General features: G+C 47.0%; 2 protein-coding genes across 3 annotated transcripts; one reads left to right on the top strand and one right to left on the bottom strand.

Annotated features, from left to right (window-relative positions):
- Positions 1-31: 31 nt before the first annotated feature.
- LOC146197523 (uncharacterized) lies at positions 32-11,448 on the top strand. 2 transcript variants are annotated; one of them, XM_084599414.1, is made up of 3 exons: positions 32-184; positions 3,203-3,624; positions 10,826-11,447. In XM_084599414.1, exons 2-3 carry the CDS (start codon positions 3,228-3,230, stop codon positions 11,326-11,328), a joined length of 900 nt encoding a protein of 299 aa, XP_084455540.1. In that variant the 5' UTR covers positions 32-184; positions 3,203-3,227; the 3' UTR covers positions 11,329-11,447. The 2 variants fall into 2 exon arrangements, with proteins under 2 accessions (XP_084455540.1, XP_084455541.1); XM_084599415.1 differs by having other exon boundaries at positions 183-321; positions 10,826-11,448.
- Positions 11,449-15,254: 3,806 nt separating this feature from the next.
- Positions 15,255-19,203, bottom strand: LOC146197524 (uncharacterized). The gene is made up of 2 exons (XM_084596489.1): positions 18,758-19,203; positions 15,255-15,357 (listed from the first exon to the last, which is right to left on the bottom strand). Exons 1-2 carry the CDS (start codon positions 19,172-19,174, stop codon positions 15,298-15,300), a joined length of 477 nt encoding a protein of 158 aa, XP_084452615.1. The 5' UTR covers positions 19,175-19,203; the 3' UTR covers positions 15,255-15,297.
- Positions 19,204-25,307: the final 6,104 nt, after the last annotated feature.

A 25,307-nucleotide genomic window follows, 5' to 3' on the forward strand; every position in this document is an offset into this window, starting at 1 on the left:
ACGAGACTTGAGGAAGGAATGCTTTCAGCGCACCTAACGGAGACGGCTAGAAGGTAGAGGACTGGTGCGAAAGCCGGTCGTGGGTGCGAGGTGCGAGCCTGCCAAGGTATATCTGCCTTGAGCCTGCTGCGAGCGAAGCGTGGGAAGAGTCTGAAGATTTGTGCTGTGTGCTACCTGGGGCAAGGTAACAATCTTGTGCGATAAAGTAGCTTGGTCACTAGTTGTGTTTCTCGAGACCGTGTTGGTTTTTGCGATGGCCACGAGCTGAAACACGGCCTTTTCCGGCGGTTTTGTGTCGTGCTAGTTTGTTTTAGTGCATCAGTAAGTTTCACAAATATTTCGATGTGCTTCAACAACAAAATTGTAACCTGCATGTCAGTGTCGCCTCTCGAATCTGTAAAGGCACCTCTGTAAAGGCACCTATCACTGTAGCGCAGGCTTGAGTGGTTTCACACGGCATCAAGAGAAATTGCCATTACCCATTTAACTGTAATCAGTGGCCTTTTTTCCAGTACTGGTTGTGGCTTGGAGCATAGATGTCAGGGTCAAAGGGAAAAATGGCACATCTCTCAGTCTTCTTTGGTGGATAGTGCAGCACAGAGAGGTAGAAAGAAGACAAAAAGACAACTTGCCCAAATTTTAGCTTTACTCACTCTGCATCATGGAGCCTATTCTGTGTTTTCTTAATTGGTGGCAATGCTTGGTTCCCTGATTAAGCTATTCCAGGGTCCATGAACACAAACAGTAGCAACCAGGATAGTAGTGCGAATAAACTTTCAAATGATTTTTTTTTTTTTTTTATTATCTAGTTGGGCAAAGCAGAATAGGGACAGTCATGAATCACTATGCCTAGAATTAACAACAATATTGCAATACAAATAAATATGGCAGGGTCCCCAATTTCTCTGCTGTTTCTCATGATTTATTTAGCAAGGATGGAGCACACACTAGAGGAAAGTAGAGCTGGGTTTAATTTAGCATATGATTCATAAGGATGAATTGTGGTTCCATTATCGTTAAGGATTAGTGTACGTAGGAAATTCACTTATTGCAGATAGTCTGAGCGAGCTATGACTCACCTCAGTTATCTGGGGAGGGAAGCAACGAATACTGAATTTGGGTCAGCAGTGTGGAAAAATTGGCTGTTATATTTACCGATAGTTGGACTAGAACTGTATTAATAAAGAGATGTGGAATGCACCACGCAGCGGACTTTAAATATCTGGGGTATGTAGATTGATGAAGAATACTTGAAGACCCATGAAGAACGTCTAAAACAAAATGTAAGAGGAATGCAGCCATAATGAACCATAGAGCACTTAGAATACAAAAGGTATCAAGTGATGTGAGGACCGTGGGAGGGTGTAGTAATGGTCCCTGAACTGGCTTTCGTGAATGCGTGACTGTGCTTAAAATCAGATGTCCCCATTACCCCCACCCATGGCCATGAGCCTTCCTACTCAATAAAGGATTTTCAACTCAACTCATACAGTGTAAATAATACTGCAGTACACATTGCAGCATACGGAATTGCACATAATGTAATGCTCTTTCTAAAAACGTAAGTTACAAAGCAAAAATTTCATTAGGGAACGCACAAAAAATCAGAAAATAGACATTTCTTGTGCCGAGTTGATAAAAGCAAGATAGAAAAGATACAATATCTACAGACACATTATTTAAAAAGAAAGTTTAGAATATGCATATTGAAGATCACTGAACAAGGAACACTGTGTAAAAAAAGTAAACTCTGTGCAGCGCCATTATTCAGCTACATAAAGAAAACTACAGGTGGAAACAGCCTAATTTCTCGTGCATGCCATGCGATGAAACAGTTCCTGTATTTCATAAGGCACCAAATCAAAACTGCTTTAAACTGGCTTGCGAAGGCTGGGTATACATGTTAGACATGCAGCGGACTTTCAGGAATGTGTTTTCATGTAAAAAAACCACCCCGACTCAGATTCCAAGTTCACTAGTGAACAGCTGGCACCATTTTTGGGTAATCACCACTGAACACCGTCAGATAACAAAGCCGATAATATGAGACTTGCTGGAAGTCTTTTGATCACAAAAATTTGATGTAATGCTGCATTATAACGAATCGCAGGTTTTTCTTTTTTTTTTTTTCAAGCGTGGCCACCCTGTCCCGTTTTACAACAACATATGCACATTAGTTTTCAAAAAGGTCCATCAAAAATCAGAACGTCGCCAGAGCAGGAAAATTTAAACTGATTCTACAAGTGCAGTGCCTAGACTAACCACTGGGTGGTGCTAGGTGCACGAGAAATGATTCCAACATGTCGAAATCGGGGATTTAAAGCATCGATCACCGTTGATCGATTTGAATAGGCTGGTAACAAAAGAGTTAACTAAAGAACAGTGAGGAGATTAACTTCAGGGGCCCACGAAAAGACAAGGAGCAAAGATATATAAAGGGGTATGGGTCGATCATCCTTTGCAGCAAGGGAAGCACAGAGCAAAATATTGTTTGGAGAAAGACTACGAGAAATAGGTGAGAAAGGGTGGGGGGCCAAAGTGTTCAGGAATCGATACAGTAAAAACATGAGGCATGTAATAGAAACATGCAGTGGGGGAAGAGGAATAGAAAGTTTAAGACAGACTATGAAGGCAACTACAGGGAAAAGGAAGTTCTCATTGAATACTTCAAAAATAAAGGCTCCGAAACCAACGTGGATAAGGGGAGGTAGGAAATGTGATCAAACAAATCATTGCGTGAATGCAGAGATGGAAGGGTGATGAACTCTTTTATGATAATTCAAGAGGGAGCTTCCATCTATTTGAGGTTAAATGCAGTTTTTAGAATCAGGCAATGTATGAACGGGAAGATATTTGTGTAGCATGCAGGGACAGTGTAGAAAACATTAGGCACGTTCTTGTAGACTCTAAGATATTAATGAGGAAAGAGTGAGCTTTCTATAGCTTTGGGTCTTGGGGATGGTGAAAACAAAACTAATGCATTAGCTCTAGAGACAGCAAGAGGAGTTTAGTACCTATGCTGTAAAAGCAAAACAAATCGCACAAAAAATCACAGAAGTCGAATATAGCTTAGATTTTGAAAAATAGCTGTGAATGCGGAAAAAAAAGAAGGCTAACAAGATTCAGATAGATTCAAGGGCAGTGGTGCTATGAACATTTCCCATCAGGCTGCCATCATTGGCGTACACTTGCATCTTTACAGGCATGCAACAGCTCACATACAAGTCATGATGGCTGCATCAAGCGATGGTCCCAAGGATGTATGTGGCCAGCAGGAATTGGATGTTCCAGTGGCACAGGTTCTAGAGGGCCCACTTGGTGAATGCCAGGCAAGGCAGGACACAGGACACCATCAAGAATTAGTGGCCTTGCCAACCCAGAAGCTACAGGAGCAGTCAGGTCAATTCCAAGCTAGTCAGGATGCACAAGGCCAGCAGAAACCAGAAGGCCCTCCATTAAAAGACTCACAGAAGTCAGTTAGTAGTGTCCAGGAAGCAGAAGCGCTGCAGGAATTGGAAGATCCACCAGTGAAAGATCCAGAGAACCCGGTTGGTACAGGAGAAAAAGCACGAGAACTGCAGGAATCTGGAGTGTCGTCAGCACAGACTTCATTGGACCCAGTTGGTATGTGCTAGGCAAGGCCTGCTTGCTTCTTTGTACTTTGCAAAGCAGTGCACTTACAGCCCTCTTATAGGTGCCTTTTGTTGTGCAACATACAGAAGAGATTAGTTTACAAGTTGACCTGTTGAAAATAGCAAGCAGTTTGTTGGTAGCATGTAATCTTTATTCTTGTGCATACTAGTTGCAAGTAAAATGCACCTTGTATATGCTGTTGTCATGCAGTCAAGAATTTCCTCACAAGGTGCATAAATGGTGGTCACAATATTTTATTTCCTCTGCTGTTTATTTGCATCCATATACACTGGATGTTTGAGCTAACATTTACAGTAGTGATGCCACAGGTCTTGAGGCACAAGGGGAGTCGATTACATGAACCACCATCTGCTGACGACCTTATTTTCTTTCTTCTCCTTAGCTCTGTCTTTTGCAATGATCCAAATCCAAGGTTTTGTTCCATATAAAGGCAATTCTGTATTTGTAATGCAAGAACTGCAGCATCAAAATTCATCTTTGAAGCGGTACTATGTTGCACTCGGCTCTTATGCACAGCAAGAACGTTAAGGCCGACTCATGATAATCTGTAAAGCTATGGTTGTTTTGTTCCTATTGGACTTTTGACCATGTGTGATTAAAAATGTTCATGGTTTCTGAAATCAGTGTGAAAGGTATAAGCTTTTAGCTGTTGCATGTGTTAGCTAAGCATGGACCTAAAAGTGCGAACTTGGTTTTGTGCATTAATGTCATAATTTGCAGAAACATGAACCTTGCCATGACACCTGTCACCAGTTGAATCAAGGCTTTTGCCTGGGCTAGTTGGTTAATGGCTAAGTGGCAAAAGAACAGTGCTAAAAAATGAGGCTGAAGGAACACGCAAACACAGAACAGCGCCCGTCCTGTGTTTGCATGTTCCTTCGTCCTCGTTTTTTCCCACTGTTCTTTCACCACTGTCACCAATGTTAGTTCAAATAGCTCGCCAGACTATTGTATGGCATGAGGAGATACGTTTTGGCACTTGACATAACAAAGACAGTTAAGCACAGGTCCTGTCTTTGTCATTAGAGATTGTTGTGAAATTAAAGCTGTAAAATGCATCATTTCACACCATTGACTAAACTTGCAGCTCACTTCTCTTCCTTACTTCTGTCCGTGGGAAATGCTTGAGCATTTCCCACGGACAGCAAGTAACTGCACACACGGATGCCTCATCTTAGTCGGTCCACTAAGGGTCTTCGTTTGGCTTCGCTTTCTCAGTGGACATGTCTTGTGTAATGATTGTTCGTTAAAGAGAGCATGTGCTCGAAGACTGTCATTATACATGCTGATTGTGTGTAGTAGCCCTTGGTTGGTGAAATGGAGTTGGACATGTGTGACATGTGTGGCACGTTGGTTTCTGCAGCCACAACATCTGGTTGCAATGTCATTTGAGCAAGCCCTTTGTTTCCTGCTGCTTTGGCCTCTTCAGCAATTTGGCTGCCATTGATATGGCAGATATTGGCAACTGACTTAGCGGAGAGAAATCTCTATGAAGACTAGAAAGACTAGATAGTGTGTCCTTCAGAATAGGTTTGGTTTAGGTTTATCAGGTTTAACGTCCCAAAGCGACTTAGGGTATGAGAGACACCGTAGTGGAGGGCTTCGGAAATTTCGATCACCTGGTGGGTTTCTTTAACGTGCACTGACATCGCATAGCACACGTGTGCCTTGCTTTTCACCTGTATCGAAAAGCTGCTGCCACAGTTGGCATTTGATCCTGCATCATTGGGTGTAGTAGTAAGCGCCCTAACCACTGCACCACCACGGTGGGTATATTGAACATAGGGGAAAACCTGAGGCTTTAATATGAGGCTTAGTTATTGCTGAGCACAAGAACATCAACTTCACTGAAATTTGTTCATGGAATCTTTACTAGAAATTTCATATTGCTACTGCCACGTGAAAGTTACTTTCGAATTTGTCTGACGCAGCCACAGGGTCTTAACAGAGGAAAGGACAAGCACAGCACTGTCTGTCAGTCTTTTTCACGCTGGTTATTTCGAATATGATTCCATGGCAAGGTCTTAAATCTAACATTTTTTGTTTAAGGTCAGCATCTCATGGAAGTTCCCACACAGCTGTGCTTTTCTCTGTAGATTCCAAATATGCAATCATAGTTGAGCTATTAGTCTTCAATCTAAAGTTCTCACAAATTTTATGGTGCAGTGAGGTAATTTCTAACCCAGCTTAGCCAATATGTTACTCACTATGTTACTAATAAGCTAATACATTAATGGAGGTTTTTCATGAGGAACGCACTGATACAACTGGAAAGTTGCATATCCAAATCCAAAATCCGAATCAGGAACCAATGAATGGTATAGCCGAATCCACATCCGTAGGCTGTTTATTCTACAATGGCACTGTAGCTATGCTTATAGCATGCTTTGTTAAAGCGCAGTTGCAGAGTTGGGTGCAGCTACAGGTACAGATTTATGCGATTCCATGCAATGCTTTTGCTGTGGCTAGAATATTGAGGTATGATTACCACCAAGTGGCTTCTATGGGAACCAGTCAGCTTGAGATGCATCCACGAGGTAGCGTTCGCTGTCATTTACAAGTCAAACTGGATGCATGGAAGGCTGATATGTGCAAGTTTTCAGCGCCTTTTGTCCAGATTTCAATGGTCTCTGCAAGTTGTACTCTTTTTCTGGCATGCTAAAAATGTGTTTATGATGAGCAGACGTCAGAGCCATTGTTTTGTGCTCGGTGGTGCTACCAGATACAAATCACACGAAGAAAAGCTCTCACTTTTCGACGTGCCGAAGGACGAGGAAGGTTTTCTGACGTCGCAGAGAAATATCTCGAGGGCCAACAAGCTGCTCGAATGGAATGCTGCTGTTTGCGAGCTGCATTTTGGTTCACGGTTTACATTACGACTAATACCCTCTTTACACGGCCGGCTTAACCACGGTTACGCTTAACCGAGGTTACTGAACTTAACCACGGTTAACCGCCAATCGCGGTTAGCTGTGCTTACACAGCTCGCCGCCGTTCTCGGTTACGGCCGCCATTGCCCATAAAGTACAACCGAAGCGACGCGATGATCTGAGGAACGAAGCCGCATTTACAAACATTTTATTTATAATGTAGTTTCCGGAGTACCGCCCGGCAAGGCGTCAACAACGCGGTGAAGCCCCGCACGATGGCAGCACCTCATCGACCATCGTAAACACCGCCGCGTTGGCCCTTCCTCCCGCAGACCGTACGCGAACGACACGGCGGTTCGCTAGCGCCGACGTCAGAAACAAAGCGTGCTAAATTTATTGGCACCTGGAATACTGAGCCGAATATCAGAATTAAATCACTCCTGATCAGTGACCAACGGCAAATTGCTAGCAAGACCGATAACCGCGATATTACCAAGTTTCTGTTCAAGACAGCTGCCGCCGGTACATTGCGGCTCACCGTTCTGCTTATACTAGCTCTGCGATTAATGTATCGCCAAAGTTTATCATATCATATCGTTATTTTACGATGTTTCATGAGTGCACCATTTCGACAGCGTTGATCAGTTCCAAAGCACCGAGCGCCGCGGCTTCGAAGAGAAATAATTGAGTCCTATCGACGACTGGGGGTTCCGCACCCCGCCGTAGTTCGCCACGCTCGATCGCTTCAGCGCCGCGGTAAGTGTAACGTACCTCAGCCTGCTCGCAGCATCCCGCACGGCAAGCGTTGCGAATTTGTGCACTTTCACTATAAAGCTAAGATCGCGCATTTTTTGACGTTCCGCGCTCAGCACCAAGCCGCACAAACGATACTGCAAACAGGACGGGGCTTCAGTGCGCAGACGCTTGGCTGTAGGCCGTAACCGCAAAGACGCCGGGCGGCACAGTAGACACCGGATATTCAATACGGGCAAACGAGTACCGCTCGTACGCTTCGCGCACTCGAGTGCCGACGAGCAGCCTCCGTCAACAGACGCCGCCATAACCTCGGTTAACGACGCAAACCGAGGTCGCCAAACTCGGTTTGCGATAACCACGGTTAGGGGTGTAACTGTGGTTTGGTCTGCCGTGTAAACGGGCTAACCACGGTTTCGCATAACCGCAGTTACGCTAACCGTGGTTAACTCCGCCCGTGTAAAGAGGGTATAAATACAAGGTGAAACAGTGTGATTGGAGAGACACAGAGTGGTCCTTTAGCTGGATGCCATTCCCACGAACTTCTTGAATGTGCCTGAGTATCTATCTATCAGCCCATGCCGAAGAGGAATCTAAAAGAGCAACTGAACCTTCGGGTCATGCGTCCTTTGAAGAGGCAGCGAATGTTCCAACTGCCTTGCGGAAGTTCAGTAGAAGTGCTCAAGTCTGCGGAATCAAAGCTTGCAACTTATTTGGATACTAGAAATATTCCCCTTCTATCGGATAAATGAGGAAAGTGTTTTTGTGAGGAGTCACTACCGTTGTCCTAAAGTGTGTGCGTTCCAGGGCCGAGCATGGGTCTCCTCCATGCCCAAAAGCTTGTTTTGCTTTATAGCGACAACAGCACTGTCAATCATGTATTTGTTTGGGGTGGGGAACTCATAGTGATAGATGACAGATGTGATCCAGCATCCCTGCTGCAGGTGGTTGACACCATGCAGGTTTGCTCTAGAGGGGGGTTAGTCACGGAATTCCTGCATGTGACTTGCTCCAATATTACAAAATGGAACAAAAGACTCTACCATATATGGTGCAAAGGTGCAGTGAGTGACAGTGAGATACATTGTGTTGCCTGCAAATATTTGTGAAGGCTTCTGAAGGTACTGGGAAAAGAAGCAAAAGGTCAGTTATAACCATGGAAAGAAGTTGAGGGCAAGAAGAACCGAATCTGTGTGCCGTCTCAGAGCTGACGTAAAAACCATGGATTAAATAATTGCTCAGATGAAGAAAAAGAATAAGGACATTGAAGGAAGTGCTGTGCCAAAGAAAATCGAAAAGCTTCTGCAAAAACAGAGTGGCAGTCATGCAGTGTTTCTTGAAGCTGGAAGCCACAAATCTGTGAAAGGGATGCGCTACAATCCATAGTGGTTGACAGAGTGCATTATAATGCACATGAATAGCCCACATTTTTATGGGCATGTGTGCAAAGGAAAAATACTTGTGCTTCTTGACCTCACTTGTCTCAGGAAATAAACGAAGCATTACAATAGCAGATTTAGATCCAACACAGCAGTGCTTTCTGGCATACCAAGAAAAGCATAAAAGATGACTGAATTTGAGTGCCATGGTGGCCTCATTATAGACTAAATGACGTTTGCTGAAAACTTTGCTGTTGCAAGCAGCCCAAGTAAGTGGACGCAATCATTTATCCCTGCCCCTTCACTTCTGAGGCTGACTTAAGATGTATGACCGTGGCCTGATTATTATGTTCCAGCCGCTTTCAAGGTCATGGTGCCACATTCTTGGAGGTTTTGCATCTAAGGTCATTGATAAATCACTGCTGCTTGGAGGTTGTGCTGCTTTTTGAAAATGGCAATTCCAAACTGGTGAAATGAAACATCGCCGTGACGTGCCTGCTCGCCGCTCTGTCAGAATCCTGCAAACGTTGCATGCAGGCTTGCTTTGACAACCGGCTTCAGAGACTGGACAATGCTGGCTACCCGTGCCTATTGGAAACAGCTGTGTGCAAACCTTTGCTGCAAAGCAGCGGTGAGCTGCCATGCAAGCTGAAAGACAAGAGGCCTGTGGCGGCTATTCGATCCAAACATACACAAATTATAGCACAACATTTACAACATCCTGAAAAGCAATGACCTTACAGCTGTTATCGTTCTAGCGTGCCCCTAGGTCTCGATGGCAGGCTGATCAGCGCGGCCGATAGCCGCCGCCGTCGTCGCACGGGCTGGCGGCGAGGTCCGGAAACGAAACTATGCGCCCGGAGATTACGTCGGCCTGTGGGTCTTCAACGCACCTACCGTGCCGTGCGGCGATGAGGTGCAGGCAACAGTGTAATGTGCAGATTAAGCTCGAGGTAGAATATTTGAAAAACCGTTTGCCAAGCAGTTCATACTTCGAACAGTGACATTCGAGAGTCGGGGCGAATTTCTTTTTATTTTGCTTGGTTCGAAGTTTGGTGTGTAAGTTATACGCGGGACGGGTTATGCGCGAGAAAATGCGGTATTAGGATAGGCGTATGACAGAGGGGGAGGGGGCAACAATAAACGGTATCATACTGCGTGCATTCTGTACATTTTTAGTACGAGCTAGGTTGTGCCACTAGGGCACTGTTGGGGGCACGCCGCGTGTTGTTTGTTTCTGTAGTGCAATAGTGGCTGGCACAGAGAAGTGGCAGGTTCTCACGAATGCCGTGCAGCTGTAAAGTTCTATTTTGTTTGTTTGTTTTTTCTGCAAGAATGCAGCAGAAACCGTTGTCTGATGCAAACAGCTTGCAAAAAATATGCTGCCAATGAAACGCGGATGTATAAATGGTTGGCTCAGTTTAAAGGGGGGAGGGGTAGTGATTACTATTAAAGGTCAGCCAAGTGCACAAACTGAAAACATCACCAGAATCCGTGATCAATCGTCAGGGAAGGTTGCAATCGTTGGGCAAATTGCTCTGAACGGAGCTCCGCGATAACCAAGATCTTCGAGTTGGTCGATTGTTGTTCGTCGATTTTGACGATGTTCTCATCATGAAGCACAATTGGAACGGAGCTGATTTTAAGTGGTCATTTGACTCATTTCCTCCATTTAAACCGAGCAAACCATTCGTACCTACCTCTAAATGAAAACGTTTTCTTTTGGTAGCGAGAGCCGATGAGTGACTGAATGTCTACGCGGGGGTGAAAGCCGTGACCACTGACCAACCGGACTGCCGCGTCCAGATGCTGCGGGAGAAAGTGTCTCACAGAATGTCTGTTTTGTCTCTCCCTCAGAACCTGTTTGCAGCACTGCAACAAAAGACAGGGCGACCTGCCCAGTCAGGATTGTGCTCAATATAACAGCTGTGCTGCTACGCGCCTCTGGCCCCCGAATTGGCCTAGCGCCACAGTAGTAGTATTATACGTAGTGCGCATAGACCTGGTTAGGCCAGGTCGCTCCTGCCCGCCTTTCGGGAGTGCTGCAAACAGGCTTCTCCTGGAGTGAGTGTTTTCATAATGTGCGGCTTTATATCTTCTTTGTGTACCACACCGTGCCGCGCAAGTGTCTGTGCACCAATGGCTTGAGTTCCTCTGTCGTTCGCACAGAAGTGGCGGCCCGGCAGCTTCGGCGCGCCGCCGAAAAGGGCGACCTTGCTACCCTGGAGCGACTGCTGTGTTCGGATGCCTCGCTGGCGGCGCGTGCCGACGCCGACGGCTACACGGCGCTGCATCGGGCATGCTACGCCGATCAGGTCGACGCGGCGCGTCTGCTGCTGGACCAGGGCCCACCGGGACTGCTGGAGCGGCCCACAGCCGACGGGTGGCGGCCATTGCACTCGGCCTGCAAATGGGGTTCTTTGAGCTGCGCGCGCCTGCTCATGGAGCGGGGCGCCAGCGTGAACGCGCCTAGCGACGGGGCGCTCACTCCACTGCACCTGGCCGCCAGCCAGCCGCGCTCGCGGGGCCTGCTCGAGCTGCTGCTGTGGGCTCCGTTCGCCGATGCCGAGGCACGGAGCCGCGCGGGCGATCGGCCCGTAGACTTGGCGGCGCGGCACGGACCCTGGGCCACACTGTTCACCATGCACGCCCCAGCCGTGAATTACTTCTGAAGTACTGGAGCAAGAAATGCATTGCTGTGCCGTGTGACTTCGGGAACCGTGGGTGCACGAAAGACTTGCAGTTGCCACACGCCTTATCGTACCTCCGCATTTTTTTTTTTTTTTTTTGGGGGGGGGGATGCTAAACAGTTTTGTGCAGCATCGTGCTGTATCGGCGCCAACAGTCTCCTGCACTGTCTAATTAAAATGATTGCATACTATGGTCTGGCTATATGTTCCCAATCTACGATATTTCTTATTAGAAACGGAAAACGGTTGGTTTGCAGCTTGACCTTCGCCACCAGGTCTTCGGTAGTCGGTATACCTTTCAATTCAAAAGCTACATGTGGCGTTTTTGATAATTCAGCATAGCATAACTGCATGCGTATCAGCACAATAAGTAATCAGTCAGTGAAAAGACTAATTTTCTTCGGAGGTCGCAGTCACAACTACTGAAGACCTGTGCAACGAACAGGTGAACGAAAAAACTGCAAGTGCAGTTTTCTGCTGTTATCACTACAGACAGGTAAGCACGACCCAACGATTGTCAGTGATGGAAATCAAGCCTTTAGAATTTATCAGTGTCACTTTAGACTCGGGTTACAAAGGTGCGCCGTTTGGGTTTCCTCGGGCTTGTGAATTTTATTTTGCCAAACGATAGTGTTTGAAACACGAATGTAGCTTTCTAATCGTTCGTGCATGTGGAAGGCAAGAATAAATTATGAGGGACATTTAAGCTCCTCCTTCAAGGGCTTGACGAGATAGCCTAGGCTACCATCCGACACATAAACCCCCCTTTAACCAGGCTATATGAATGTGTTGGTCCAGGAGTAGCGTCCCTGGCTCGGCACCCAAGAGCTCTGCAGTGTTGATTCTCATCATCATCATCACCAGCCTAACTATACCCACTGCAGGGCGAAGGCCTCTCCCATATTTCTTCGTAACTCAAATGAGCAACCTGAATTGGCTGCTCCTTCCAACTTTGATATCACGTGGTCTAGTTAGGTCGCACAAACCATCGAAAACTAAATGCTTGGCCATGTTAACTGCCAGTTACCACCTGCCAGCGCCATGTATGTGATTTCTCGCTCCTAGCACCGATACAGATGGCGACGCCGTAGTTTGGCGGAACTTCCATTTAATGCTATCACTTTAAAATGACACCTTTCTGCTTACCGTTTCTTAAGCTGTGGACAGGATGCGTGGCATATGTATTGAATGTAAGGCTAATATAACAGAGTTCTTTTGGTTAGATTTTATGTTATTTTTACCAGCCCACCTTGCCGATTCCAGTAACAGACTCCACAGATGTGAGATACTGGACAGCAACCAAATTCAAGAAGAATCGCAGTGAAATGGAGTTTGAATGAAATCATTTCATCACCTAAGCCCTCTTTTCCATGGATAGCAAATTTAAGCACCTATGATCATGCATCCATGCCGTTAGAGAAACAGCCAGGCACAAATCTTTTCGCGATTTTGATGTTCCCATATAGTCCCTGAACAAATAGTGCCTGATAGGCCCTTCTAATTCAGGCATATAATCTTTTTAAAAATGTCTAGGCTCAGTGCCTGACAAGAACTGTGCCGATATCCTCCAAGCTTTTTATTGCAGTGGGAAAATTTCCTGTTTCCATACTGTTTCCTATTACACTTACCCACTCTACCACATTACTAGTCAATAATATTAAACAGCGCCCCTGAGGTAATTTTGTAGAGAAACTGTAACATCTGAATGTAATGACTTCAAAGAAGCAAATGGCACGGTTCTGCGCGCGACGCCCTATTTAGTTCGCCGCGCCCCGCGATGTGATGCGGCGTCTATTTCTTGAATAATAATAATAATAATAATAATAATAATAATAATAATAATAATAATAATAATAATAATAATAATAATAATAATAATTGGTTCACAGGAAAGGAAAGGCGCAGTATCTGTCAAACTTGTTCTGTGGACACCTTAACCGCACTGTATAGAAGGGAAGGGAGGAAGGTGGGAGTGAAAGTGCAAAGAGAGAAAGGGGGCCGTAGTGTCTCCGGAATGATTTCGACTATTTGGGAATCTTTAACGTGCACTGACATCACACAGCACACGGACGCCACTTCATTTTGCCTCCATCGAAACGACGTGGCGTCCGTGTGCTGTGCGATGTCAGTGCACGTTAAAGATCCCCAGGTGGTCGTTGTCGTTTTTGGGTGCTGCTAAAATTTCTGCAAATCGCTGATTGGTGATAGCGCCACTTTTCCTGGAGTTCTTTTGGCTACTTCACTGAAAGTTTATAGGGCGAAGACTAAGTAGCCAGAATAGGTAGACAAATTTATGGAGATGCTTATGTTCCATGCGAAGCATTCAAGGCAAACCATTAGAAGTTACAGCTGTAGGGAACCTAAGCTAAACTTTGCTCCGCACTGCTAGCGTTTCTCCCCTAGTGGAGGGATGTGGCTGTAGCGTGTGCACACGAGCGTGGAGGAGCGCGTACAAACGGGGCGAATTTCGCCAAACGTAGAGTTTCTCCTTTTTAATATTTGGTGAATGCTGGGCTTACAAATGATTAATCTAGCTGGGAACATTTTTCACAGCTAAACGCTGTATCAGTTGCACCTTTGTGTCACCAGTTAGGGGCACGCTAATAGCAACGTCCACTCGTCGTCATCCCTCACGTGCAGTCACTCTGGAGGCACTGCTGTTTTGCATGGTTGTGACACAGTTGAGGCTGCCTTCTTGGATGGCTGTGCTGGTGCAGAAGCATTTGAGGCCTGGTTCTCACGATCAGCATTCTTGCTTGCAAATGATTTGACCTCCTTCGGGATGGTCTCGCTGATGGGAGTTACTGCTTTTAATGCGAAAACATTACTTCGCTATGTTCACAGATTTCTGCCCGCAGGCCGTGTCCGCAGATCGTGTCCGCAGGCCGTGTTCGCTGGCCGTGTCCGCAGGCCGTGCCCGCAGACCGTGTCCGCTGATCGTGACCGCAGGCCGTGTTCGCAGGCCGTGTCCGCAGGTCGTGTCCGCAGACCGTGTCCGCAAAATCGTGTCCGCAGCAGTTGTAATTGAGAAGTGGTGTCAATTGATGGAGGGTGACGTAGTGTTGTTGCCTAAAAAATAATTAGGCCTATAAATTCTTTAGGTAATTATAATTAAAATAACTGGTTCACAGGAAAGGCGCTTTATCTGCCACACTTGTACTGTGGAGTTTTATATATCCTCCTTGCCTAATTACTAATTTATTTATAGGAAGGGGAAGGCGCGGTAACTGTCTCACTTCTTTTCTGTGGACACCGCAACCGCGCCGTAAGGGAAGGGAGGAAGATGGGAGTGAAAGTGGAAAGAGAGAAAGAGGAGCCGTAGTGAAGGGCTACGGAGTAATTTCGACCACCTGGGGATCTTTAACGTGCGCTGACATCGCACAGCACACGACGCCTCTTCGTTTCGCCTCCATCGAAACGCAGCCGCCTGAACCGCGCATAAGGGCAGGGAGGAAGTTGGGAGTGAAATCAGAAGGGGTGCCTAGTGAAATGACGTGAGCGATATGACGTCACGCAACCGGAAGCAGAGCCGAAAAAAAAAAAGGGCATAGGAAGGGATTGGCGCGCAATTTGAAAGTACCAAAGACTAAAATGGGTGAACGAGAAGTGAATTAATGTGAGTTAGATGTGAAGTCACGCAACCGGAAGTAGAACAGAAAAAAGGCATAGGTCTCCAACTTCCTCCCTTCCCTCACGGCGTGGTTCAGGTGTCCACAGACACAAGTGTGACAGATACTGCGCCTTTCCCTTCCTGTGAACCAATTATTGTATAAGGGATTGGTGCGCAATTTGAAAGTACCAAACAATAAAATGGGCAAACAAGAAGTGAATTAAGCAGCTAGAAGCAACCAGAAGCAACCAACAGCAGCATCCGTGCTTTCGCATTAGTCCAATGCAGACTCTGCAGTGCTCTTTAATTATTATTTTTTTCATGTTTGTCCAGGGGTTCAGTCAATTCTCCTTGGTGCTTGCGCGGATGTTGGTCTGGATGGTTGGCTTGGGCACCAGGACCTGTACATTGAAAAGCAGAACACTTTGACTATGAGCACTCGGAAATTTGAATGAGACCTTTCAATGCATATCCAGAGAAGTATCGTAAATAAATTGTGTGAGACTACTAACTCATTACGTGCCACAGGTACGATGCCCAAGGTGCTTATACTAGCATAAAGCGGAAAACTTGCACCTTGCCTCTTTCTATGTGCCCACTGTATGTGCTGTTTTATGCACACAGCGAAAATGGCATCTTTTGTGATAATTGTGATGCCACGGTGTAAAGTATCAGCCCCTGGCGATGCACAATGGTGGTGGTGGCATCGATATCAGTCGCAACCAAAGCAGTACCTATAAAATGTCACTTTTAGCGGGAGAATTAAAGCTGAAGCGAGGGGTTTGAGATGAGCAAGGTGCATAAGAGAAGGTAGAGCAGAATTTAAATTGGTTCAACTGCCTTTCTGAAGAGTGTGCTTCAATAAAGCTTTCGGAAACAACCCATTTTTATGTGAATGCAACATCCTGGGCCGGATAAGCTGCCTGGGTTTGGATTTGTTACTTTTGTATGGAAAGCTGTGCGACCGCGGGAATTAGTCAATTCACGGCACGCGAGAACTAATTTTTTTTTCTCAAACCATAAATCTCTACCGCGCAATCGGTGACAGATGACACGTAAGCAATAAAGCAGGTTTCAAAAATTATGCTACTTGCAAGCCAACAACTGGCACATTTCCTCACTTCATCTGTGTGTGTGTGTGTGTGTGTGTGTGTGTGTGTGTGTGTGTGTGTGTGTGTGTGTGTGTGTGTGTGTGTGTGTGTGTGTGTGTGTGTGTGTGTGTGTGTGTGTGTGTGTGTGTGTGTGTGTGTGTGTGTGTGTGTGTGTGTGTGTGTGTGTGTGTGTGTGTGTGTGTGTGTGTGTGTGTGTGTGTGTGTGTGTGTGTGTGTGTGTGTGTGTGTGTGTGTCCATTAAATTAAATATTTGAGAGAGAGATAGTCCTTTCGATGGAGACGAAACGAAGTGGCATCCGTGTGCTGATTAATGTCAGTGCAGTTGTTGTTGCGACTGAAGGAAGCAGGAAAAGAAAATGCACGGGCTTGCTACTGGCTCTGTAGCTGAGCCACCTCCGCTGCCTCGTGAGGACAGAAGAGAAAACGGAGAAAATAATAAAAAGAAGAAGGAGAGAGACGCGCGTCGCAACAGCCGTCCTCCACCGCCGAAACGGTAGCGGGTGCAATGACGGCCTACAACAGATAAAAATACGGTGGCAGGCTAGCCCCCGTCGCAAGCGGCAGTGACATACTAGTCCCAGCCCCATAGGGCCAGGAGCAGCGTAGTCAGTGCAGTGCAGGTTAAAGATTCCCAGATGGTCTAAATTACTCCGTAGCCCTCCACTACGGCTCCTTTTTCTCTCTTTACACTTTCACTCCCACCTTCCTCCCTTCCCTTACGGCGCGGTTCAGGTGTCTACAGAAACAACCCCGCCGGGGTGGTACAGTGGTAAGACGCCCGACTACTGTCCGGAGTTCCCGGGTTCGAACCCGACCTCGGCGGCTGCGTTTCGATAGAGGCGAAACGAAGAGGCGTCCGTGTGCTGTGCGATGTCAGCGCACGTTAAAGATCCCCAGGTGGTCGAAATTTCTCCGTAGCCCTCCACTACGGCTCCTCTTTCTCTCTTTCCACTTTCACTCCCACCTTCCTCCCTTCCCTTACGGCGCGGTTGCGGTGTCCACAGAAAACAAGTGAGACAGTTACCGCGCCTTTTCCTTCCAATAAATAAATCAGTCTACAGAAACAAGTGTGACAGATTCTGCGCCTTTCCCTTCCTGTGAACCAATAATTATAACCTTTAATGGCTCATACTGTCGTGGACAGGAGGAGGAGAAGGAAAAAACTTTATTGACAGTGTGCCGCTTTTGCGGCGGCTGTCGCATGGCGTTCCTTGGCGCGCGTTCAAGTGTGGGATTGCAGATGCAGGAAGGGAGGGTGGCTGCTCCTGGGCCCTGATGGAGCTGGGACAGGTAGGTCACCGCCGCTTGCGGCGGGGGCTTGCCTGCCATCGAATTTTTATCTGTTGTAGGCCGTCATAGCTCCCACCATCGCTTCGGTGGTGGACGACAGCTGTTGCGACGCGTCTTTCTCTCCCTCTTTTTCTTTATTCTCTATTTTCTCTTCTTTCCGTGTGCTGTGCGATGTTAGCGCACGTTAAAGATCCCCAAGTGGTCGAAATTACTCCGTAGCCATCCACTACGGCTCCTCTTTCTTTCCACTTTCACTCTCACCTTTCTCCCTTCCCTTACGGCGCGGTTGAGGTGTCCACTGAAAATAAGTGAGACAGTGACCGCACCTTTCCCTTCCTATAAAGCAATCAATCAATCTCCTCTGTCCGCAGAGGCAGCGGAGATGGCTCAGCTATAGAGCCAATATCAGGCCTGTGGATTTAAATGCGGTAGCGTTAAGGGCCCCGTGTCGCAGAAAAGTCGGTGTCGTCGTCGGCGGCCGCCGTCCCACCTCGTCCGGCGTTGGTCGTGAGCGAAAAATCCCAGAAGCATTAATAAATAAAAACGAGTAGGCAAGATCGCCAACCTGAGGAATCGAACGTGGGCCTCCGGGGTGCGACGCTAACCACTCTGCCACGTCAGCTAGATGGTTTGAAATGGACAAAGGCGCGTCTATTGATCGCGGTGTTGTCTCAGAAATGTCCCTTAGAGAAGTGTATTATGGCGTATAATAATAATAAATTACAGATTTACAGAACACGCAGTTAAGCGAGTGGCAAATTACTTTTCCGCTGTACTTCCTCTTCGCTTGGCGTGCACTTAGCGCCATCATGCGTGTGGCGTACGTAATAAGATAGACAGGGCATGGCCTCCGAGATCTTCATCTCGCCGGCTCGGATTGACAACGATGTTGTCGACGAACTAAGACTGCAACTCCTCAGCATTCGAAATAAATCAGAGTACAAGTTATTATTTATGGCCTCAATGTATATTACATAATTAGTCTAGTTCTATGGAACGGGAGAGTGATTTCTCTACTTTATGGTTTTCAGCGGCCAGCAGCATTTTGAAGAAAATCTGCTATCACATTCGAACTTTATGAACATGACCCCCCCCCCCCCCCCCCCCCCCCGCATTGTTTCTTGTTTATTGCTCCTCACACAAACACCTAAGACGAGAAGCAAGGCGACACCAAAGAACGAGTGGCCAGGAAGTCCTTGATTAGAAAGTCGCGGCATTCTATGAACTTTTCGCATGGAGCGCCGATCCTTGCGATTCCTCCTCGCCCGCCTATTTAATCGGCGCGTTCCTGAGCGGTGACTGTCTTCTATCGTCGTCCCCACGGATTGGGATCAGAGAGGATTAATTATAAGTACTACGCAGTCCAGTAGGCACCGGTAGGAATATGAGATAGCCGTACCTTACGAGCTGGTTTCAATGGCTTCGGTTCTTCGCTGATGGTTCCCAGCAAGATGAAGCGACCCTTATATCCCTTGTCTGTTGAAACCGGTACCACTAACCTACTCGAAGTCTCACTGCCATCCGGTCTCCAGAACACCGAGACGAGCTGGTGCTGCTCGTGCATTAGTTCGAAGACGTCTGGTTCAACCTTAAAGCCCTTGGAACGCGTATCTCCTATTTTCACGGTGTGGTTGGTGTTGGTAAGGTTCAGTATCTTCAGGTGACGTACTGCCTCCTGACCCACTGGAATTCTCTCAAAGGTCACCTGCGGTGGCCTACTAAATGGCTGCAGCAGCAGAATGGGCACCTCGACTTCCTTTTCGTTGTCCTCGACCATTTTTGAAGGCGGTGAAAATACAAGCAGCCTCTCGGCCATTATCGTTCTGTTAAAGAAAGAAAAAAGAAGATTCGTGAAGGCATGCTTGTAGCAGTGTTGGAACGTTCGATTAACAGAAAATGGTAACAGACAACCATGAAACAGGCGACAGCGAATTGGCAGGCTTGTTGCTACTGCATTGTGAAGGAACAGCGCAATTGACGGGACAGAAGAAAACGGCGCTGCGTTGTGTCAGCGCCTGTGTGTGTCCTTGCCAGTTTTCTAGTGTCCCGTCAGTTGCGCCGTCGCTTCACAAAACAGCGAAGCATCAAAAAAAAAAAAAAAAAAAAAAAAAGAAACTGGAGTTTAGACTGAAGCAATGAAATGAGAACAAAGAAACGCCTTAGCATCCACTGCACTGCTATCTGCACAGAAAAGAATGCGCCGCTGCCACACTCACTGCACGACAGGACTGACGGGTTAGAGGCCGTACGTACCTGCTGTGCCTACAGTGCCGCTTCAGTAGGATCTTGCCCGCACAATCTGCACCCAGTCAACGATTATACGTCGCTTGCTTTGCACTGCTTTGAAGCTGTGCCTGTCATTGGCTCAATCATCGGCCCCAATCAAACGTAAGCTGTTTTCCACGTGGCATTATATTTTTACGGACGAGGAAGTAGCCGGCAGTGGCGCCGGCAGGCGTGATCGCGCTAGGCCCGCCAACATTTCTTTCTTTCTTTATTCAATACTGCAAATCTTGTACAAGTCCAAGCAGGATGGGTGACATGGCAAACAAAACAATAATGACAAAGTTAATAAACATCAGAGTGTGTCGAAAGGCAATAAGGAATCATTCCAGTCGGTTACAGTGGAGGAAAAAAAAAATGAAAACTTGAACAAGTCTCTTCGTGCGAAATACGGCGTCAGCGAGTTAGGATGATGGCGTCGCGTATACCTCGATGTTAAAAGCGACAGATATGGTGAAGGGTTAATAGCTAGATCTCGATTTCAAAGCGAGGCAAGAAATTGCAACCTGTCACAAGCTGCCTCACATATGGAGCGGAAGTTACATGATCTCCTGCCTCACATATAGAGGGGAACTTACGGGATCTCCCCACTCCTCTGAGCATGCTTCGACATGAATCTCCGGGGCAGCGACCGGCGATCGCGCTTCCTTGACAGTGGGCCGCAGCGCAAACAGCCAAGAGTATAAAAAAGCAGACCGCAGCACGCCCGCGGCAGTGCGCTCTGGGAAGATTCAGTCTTCCGGGCCTCACTCGCGGCTGCTCGCTCTGCGAAAGTGTCTTGTTTTTCACCGAGCCCGCGATCAACTCGTCGTTCTCCTCATCTGTACGGCCGCCGCTACCTATCAACTCTGCGAATTCGACGCCTGATCTGTCGGTTAATTGAACATAAACCTTAATCTGACTCAGTATTTTTACGCTGTGTTTTCTGTGTAACTCTTGCTCCTATTTACTACACCTGGAATACTTCCTTTGTTATCTTTATAGTCTTCTTTTATCGCAGTGTTTGTTCATTGTCGGTCTTTGTTTCATCATTTACCGACTCGTCTTTTATCACTATCGTGTCGTGTCGTGGCGTTTCTTTCCTTTTTCTATTATTATGCAGTTTATTTGAACTACTAGCTATAAATATCCCATTGTTTATAAACAAAAGCTGCATCCAGGACATATCCGCCGGAACTTCAAAGTGCTGTGCAGAATACAGACAAGGACATTCAACTATGGGCCGTCCAGCAGGCCCGGGGTGCGCTCGAAAAGCACAAGCCTCACAACCACCACAAACGGGCCAAATGAGGTAGTGCAGAGTAGGGCTTAATCCCTGGTAGACGCTTGGCCAGCGTCACGACGCTTTAACCCGTCGTTTGCCGGCTCCCTAATAAAGTCATACATACATACATACATACATACATACATACATACATACATACATACATACATACATACACACATACATACATACATACATACATACATACATACATACATACATACATACATACATACATACATACATACATACATACATACATACATACATACATACATACATACATACATACATACATACATACATACATACATACATACATACATACATACATACATACATACATACATACATACAAAGCGACTTTCTTGGACTTATTCCTCAATCACACACTGACATACATACTTCACGGGTTGACCGTCCTAACTTTTAACTGTGTTCTCAAACCTTATTGAGGGGCGATTTGTAACCGTAAAGGGGATCCCGCGCCTCTGTTGACCGTAAAGGCGAGGGTTTGTGACATAATTGGCGTCCGCGGACAGGACTGGCCAACCAAGTGTCGGTGAGGGAGAGGAGTAGGTGCATTTCTTTTCTTTTTTTTTTTTTTTTTTAGTGCTGTGTCCTAGCACTGCATAACGCTTCCCACCTAACATGACCGAATCAGAATTAGAACGACTTGTTGAGTATGGTCGAACTTTTGCCTTTGAGGATCAAGAGCTGCTCAAATGGATAGACCAGGAGCGACCTCGTCGCAGAGAGGAACGCAATGGGGAACGTGCGAGGCGGAAAGAGGAGACAGAACTATAGCGTCGCAGAAGGCTCAACTCGAGATGGCGGAGATGGAGGAAGAAAAGGAGTTACTGATGCTCCGACGAGATCTGCCGAATGGTCCGGCAACTGACGCTAATAGCACCGGAGAGACAAGGTCAGAAACGGGGGAAGGTCAAGTTGCTCGGGCCGAACGCATAAGCCAGCACAAGCTGATGCCGGGTTTTAATGAGGGCAGGGACGACCTCTACGCTTACCTAGTGCATTTCGAGCATGTCACTGAGAGTCAGCATTGGCCTCGCGACCAGTGGGCTACAGCCCTTAGTCTGTGTTTAATGCCAGTGCATGTTAAAGATCTTAACATGGTCGAACTTACTCCGTAGCCCTCCCCTACGGCACATCTTTCTCTCCTTCCGCTTTCATTTCCACCTTCCTTCCCTTATGGGACGGTACAGGTGACAAGGAAAAATGTGTGACAGATACTGCGCACTTCCTTTCCTGTGAACCAATTTAGTATTTTCGAGTCAGGGATTTGGGAAGACTCACCAGCACGTCCCATCATATGGCTCGAAACGTCTTGAGATTGGTGGAGGGTATGATGCAGTGTTGCTGCATCATGTGGAGTATCTATTGGGAGTAGTTTGATCAATTTACGGCCATCCACTGTGCTCCGTAGTCACAATTTGTGGCCTTCATAACGCACTCCGATGAAGGCTTTCGAGGGCGGCAGGCCAGCATACGGATAGAGTTCCGTTCCATGATTTGCGTGGGTCGCGGAAGTCCTGTGATTGCACGCAAGCGCTCCAAATGGAGTGTGGATAGTGATGGAGCTATTCCCTTTGTGTCGGACGGTTACAATGAGAATTATCAGACACAAGAGACATTATGCAAGGCGCTGATTCGTCGTTTCGTGCATAAAACAGCTGACCTTGGCACGGGTCATGAAAGAGCTTGATTCTCCCCACTATACGCCAACCATAGCGCATCCTTTTCGAAGCTAATTATGCTCACGTCATGCTCCATCAACGCGCAGCGTCAGCTTTACTATGTCACTCATATCCTCATAACCGCGCTTGCCAGCTTAAAACAGTTTTCGCAGGTCATAACTCGACAGATAGAAACGGCAGCAGGTAAGGCGTCGTTGGCAGCGCTTTAAATCATTTTCAAGGTGGAGAGATCTCAAGCAAAGTCGTTCGGTCCCTACCGTGTTCTGCAACGCGTTGGTGACCTGGACTATGAAGTTGTTTTTCATGAGGAACCAGAGCGCGACGCCCCAAGCTTTCTGAAGTGGTCGATGTGGTCCGCATGGAGCCGTTATGCTAGACTACATGCAGTGGCTAAAATTTTAGCATCGGGCCGATGCTTCGCGAACGGGGCTCATGTAACAAGCGCTGAAGATCGGGGATGGAAAAGAAGCAGCGTTTATGCTCAAAGATAGGGGTCGAACGGTCTCACTGAAACTTGCAGTTCCGACTCTCTCTGCCTTGTTGTTGTGGCGTAAGAAGAAGGAAACGAAAATGCACGGGCCTGCTACTGACTCTGTAGCTGAGCCACCTCCGCTGCCTCGTGCGGACAGAATGCAATTGCGAGGGTCCTCGTTTACGCAACAATATAAACAATAAAAAATTATGGGATGCTCCGCTTTGCCATAAGAGTGAACGCGATAGCGTCTTAACACCTCCTCGTTTTCGCTCCGCGATTTTAAAAAAATATATTTTTGTTAGTTTTGGGGGAAATAAAGGCGCAGTATTCATCCCACTTCTCCGTGGACATGCACCTACACTAACTGCATACGATTGCAAGTAAATATTTCCCTCTGTTCGAATTTATATCACAAACTGCCTCAACTTAAACTAGCAGATGATTTGGTTCGTTTGTAGTGTTTAATGTCCCAAAGCGACTCAGGCTATGAGAGACGCCGTTGTGGAGGGCTCTATGGGTAATTTCGACCACCTGGGGATCTTTAACGTGCACTGACATCACACAGCACACGGAAGCCACTTCGTTTCTCCTTTATCGAAATGCGGCCGCCGGCGGTCGAGATACTCCGGCACACTAGTCGGGCGTCTTACCACTGCACCACCGCGGCGGGGCTATATTAGAATCGCGAACACCAAATTCGGGAAATAGCGAGCTTGTGCTAAGGCTTGGTTCGCGAACGCTCATGTTAAGACATGTGAAGCTGGGTAGCCGTGATCGTATAGTGGTTAGTACCTTGCGTTGCGTTGTAATTCCACATGCTCGTATGGATATCTTCTACATGCCCTATACGTTATGCAGAACGTCGCTTCTGAACTCATTGCAACTTGGTCAGTGCTATAAGAAAACACTGAGCCGAATCCACAAGGAAGTTTGGATCCAAATGCCTTACCTCTGACACCAAGGTAAAAACGACATAAGCGCAACCATTCATTCACTAATGCGAGCCGCTGAAACTACGGCGGAAATCCGCATTTTGTGAACTATGGGGAGAATTTTTTTCCTCAATGCTGTCAACCGTCATTGGTGTTTACTTCTTGGCAGCGAGGGCCGATGAATGAACTTTAGGGGTGAACGGGGTGACTAACCAGAAACCTCCGCTCCAATATGCTAGCCAATGAGGCTGCTGTACAGATGCGGCGGAATGAAGTGTTTCGCAGAATGCCTGCTTTGTGTGGACATGGGGACAGGCGCGGCCATAGTGCTATCGTTTTGATACGTAGTTTGTATATACATATATGTGTGAAATGAGCTTTTTCTACCACTCCTCGCCGAGCAATAGTCTGTGAACCGGCCGCCATCGGCGTGCCTGAGTTCTCCGTCCGGCGCTCGCGCAAAGATGGTGGCCTGGCAACTATGGCACGCGCCGAGGAGGGCGAACTGGCCACAAAGGAGCGAATGCTGGGAGCTCGGACCCATCGCTGGCGATGCTCGCTGACGCCGACGGCTACACGGTGCTGCACCAGGCCAGCTACGCTAGCCAAGTCCACTTTTTTTGCGGAAAGCTGCGCACCTTTGCTTCCCTCAGCAGTGTGGAAATATAACCTCCGCCGTCGTCCCCACGGACTCGGCGCCTTCAATGATTGCCGCTCACCGACACATGTTTGCCTCTGGTCGACAGCCGCTGAAGGAACTTTGTGAATATTAAGGCGAAAGTCTTTAATATGCCTCATTGTTGTCGACAGAAGGTTGTCAGTAGAGGTGTCGCGGTTTCGAGCGCGAGAGCTAAAAATAAATGAATAAACCTTGTCTCCACCGGGAATCGAACTTGCCTCTTTTGGATCCCCAGCCCAGCGCTTTACCAACTGCGCCACACCTGGATTTTTTTCTTTATTGCATGGAAGTACTTCGAGCCAATTTAATCAGTTCAAATCCGGCAACCTGCACTCTTAAAAAAAAAAGAAAAAGGGAGTCGGACGTGGGGAATCACACCAATTTGACTCCTTTCTGCCACTTGTGACTCTTTATTGGCACTTTATTGGAACTTTATTGGCATAAAAGGAGTCAAAAAAGGAATCAGTTGCTGTAAACCTCTTCGCTGCGGGAGGACTCTTACCCCTCGAAGGAGGTTATAACGAAACTGCTGGAGTGGATGTCTATGGGCTGAGATAAAGCCTGTGGCGGACTTCTTGAGGGGGCAAAAGTCGCCTGCCAA

This window comes from Amblyomma maculatum, chromosome 3 (genome assembly GCF_055883805.1).
Source record: "Amblyomma maculatum isolate TAMU_Amacu chromosome 3, ASM5588380v1, whole genome shotgun sequence".
NCBI lineage: Eukaryota > Metazoa > Arthropoda > Arachnida > Ixodida > Ixodidae > Amblyomma > Amblyomma maculatum.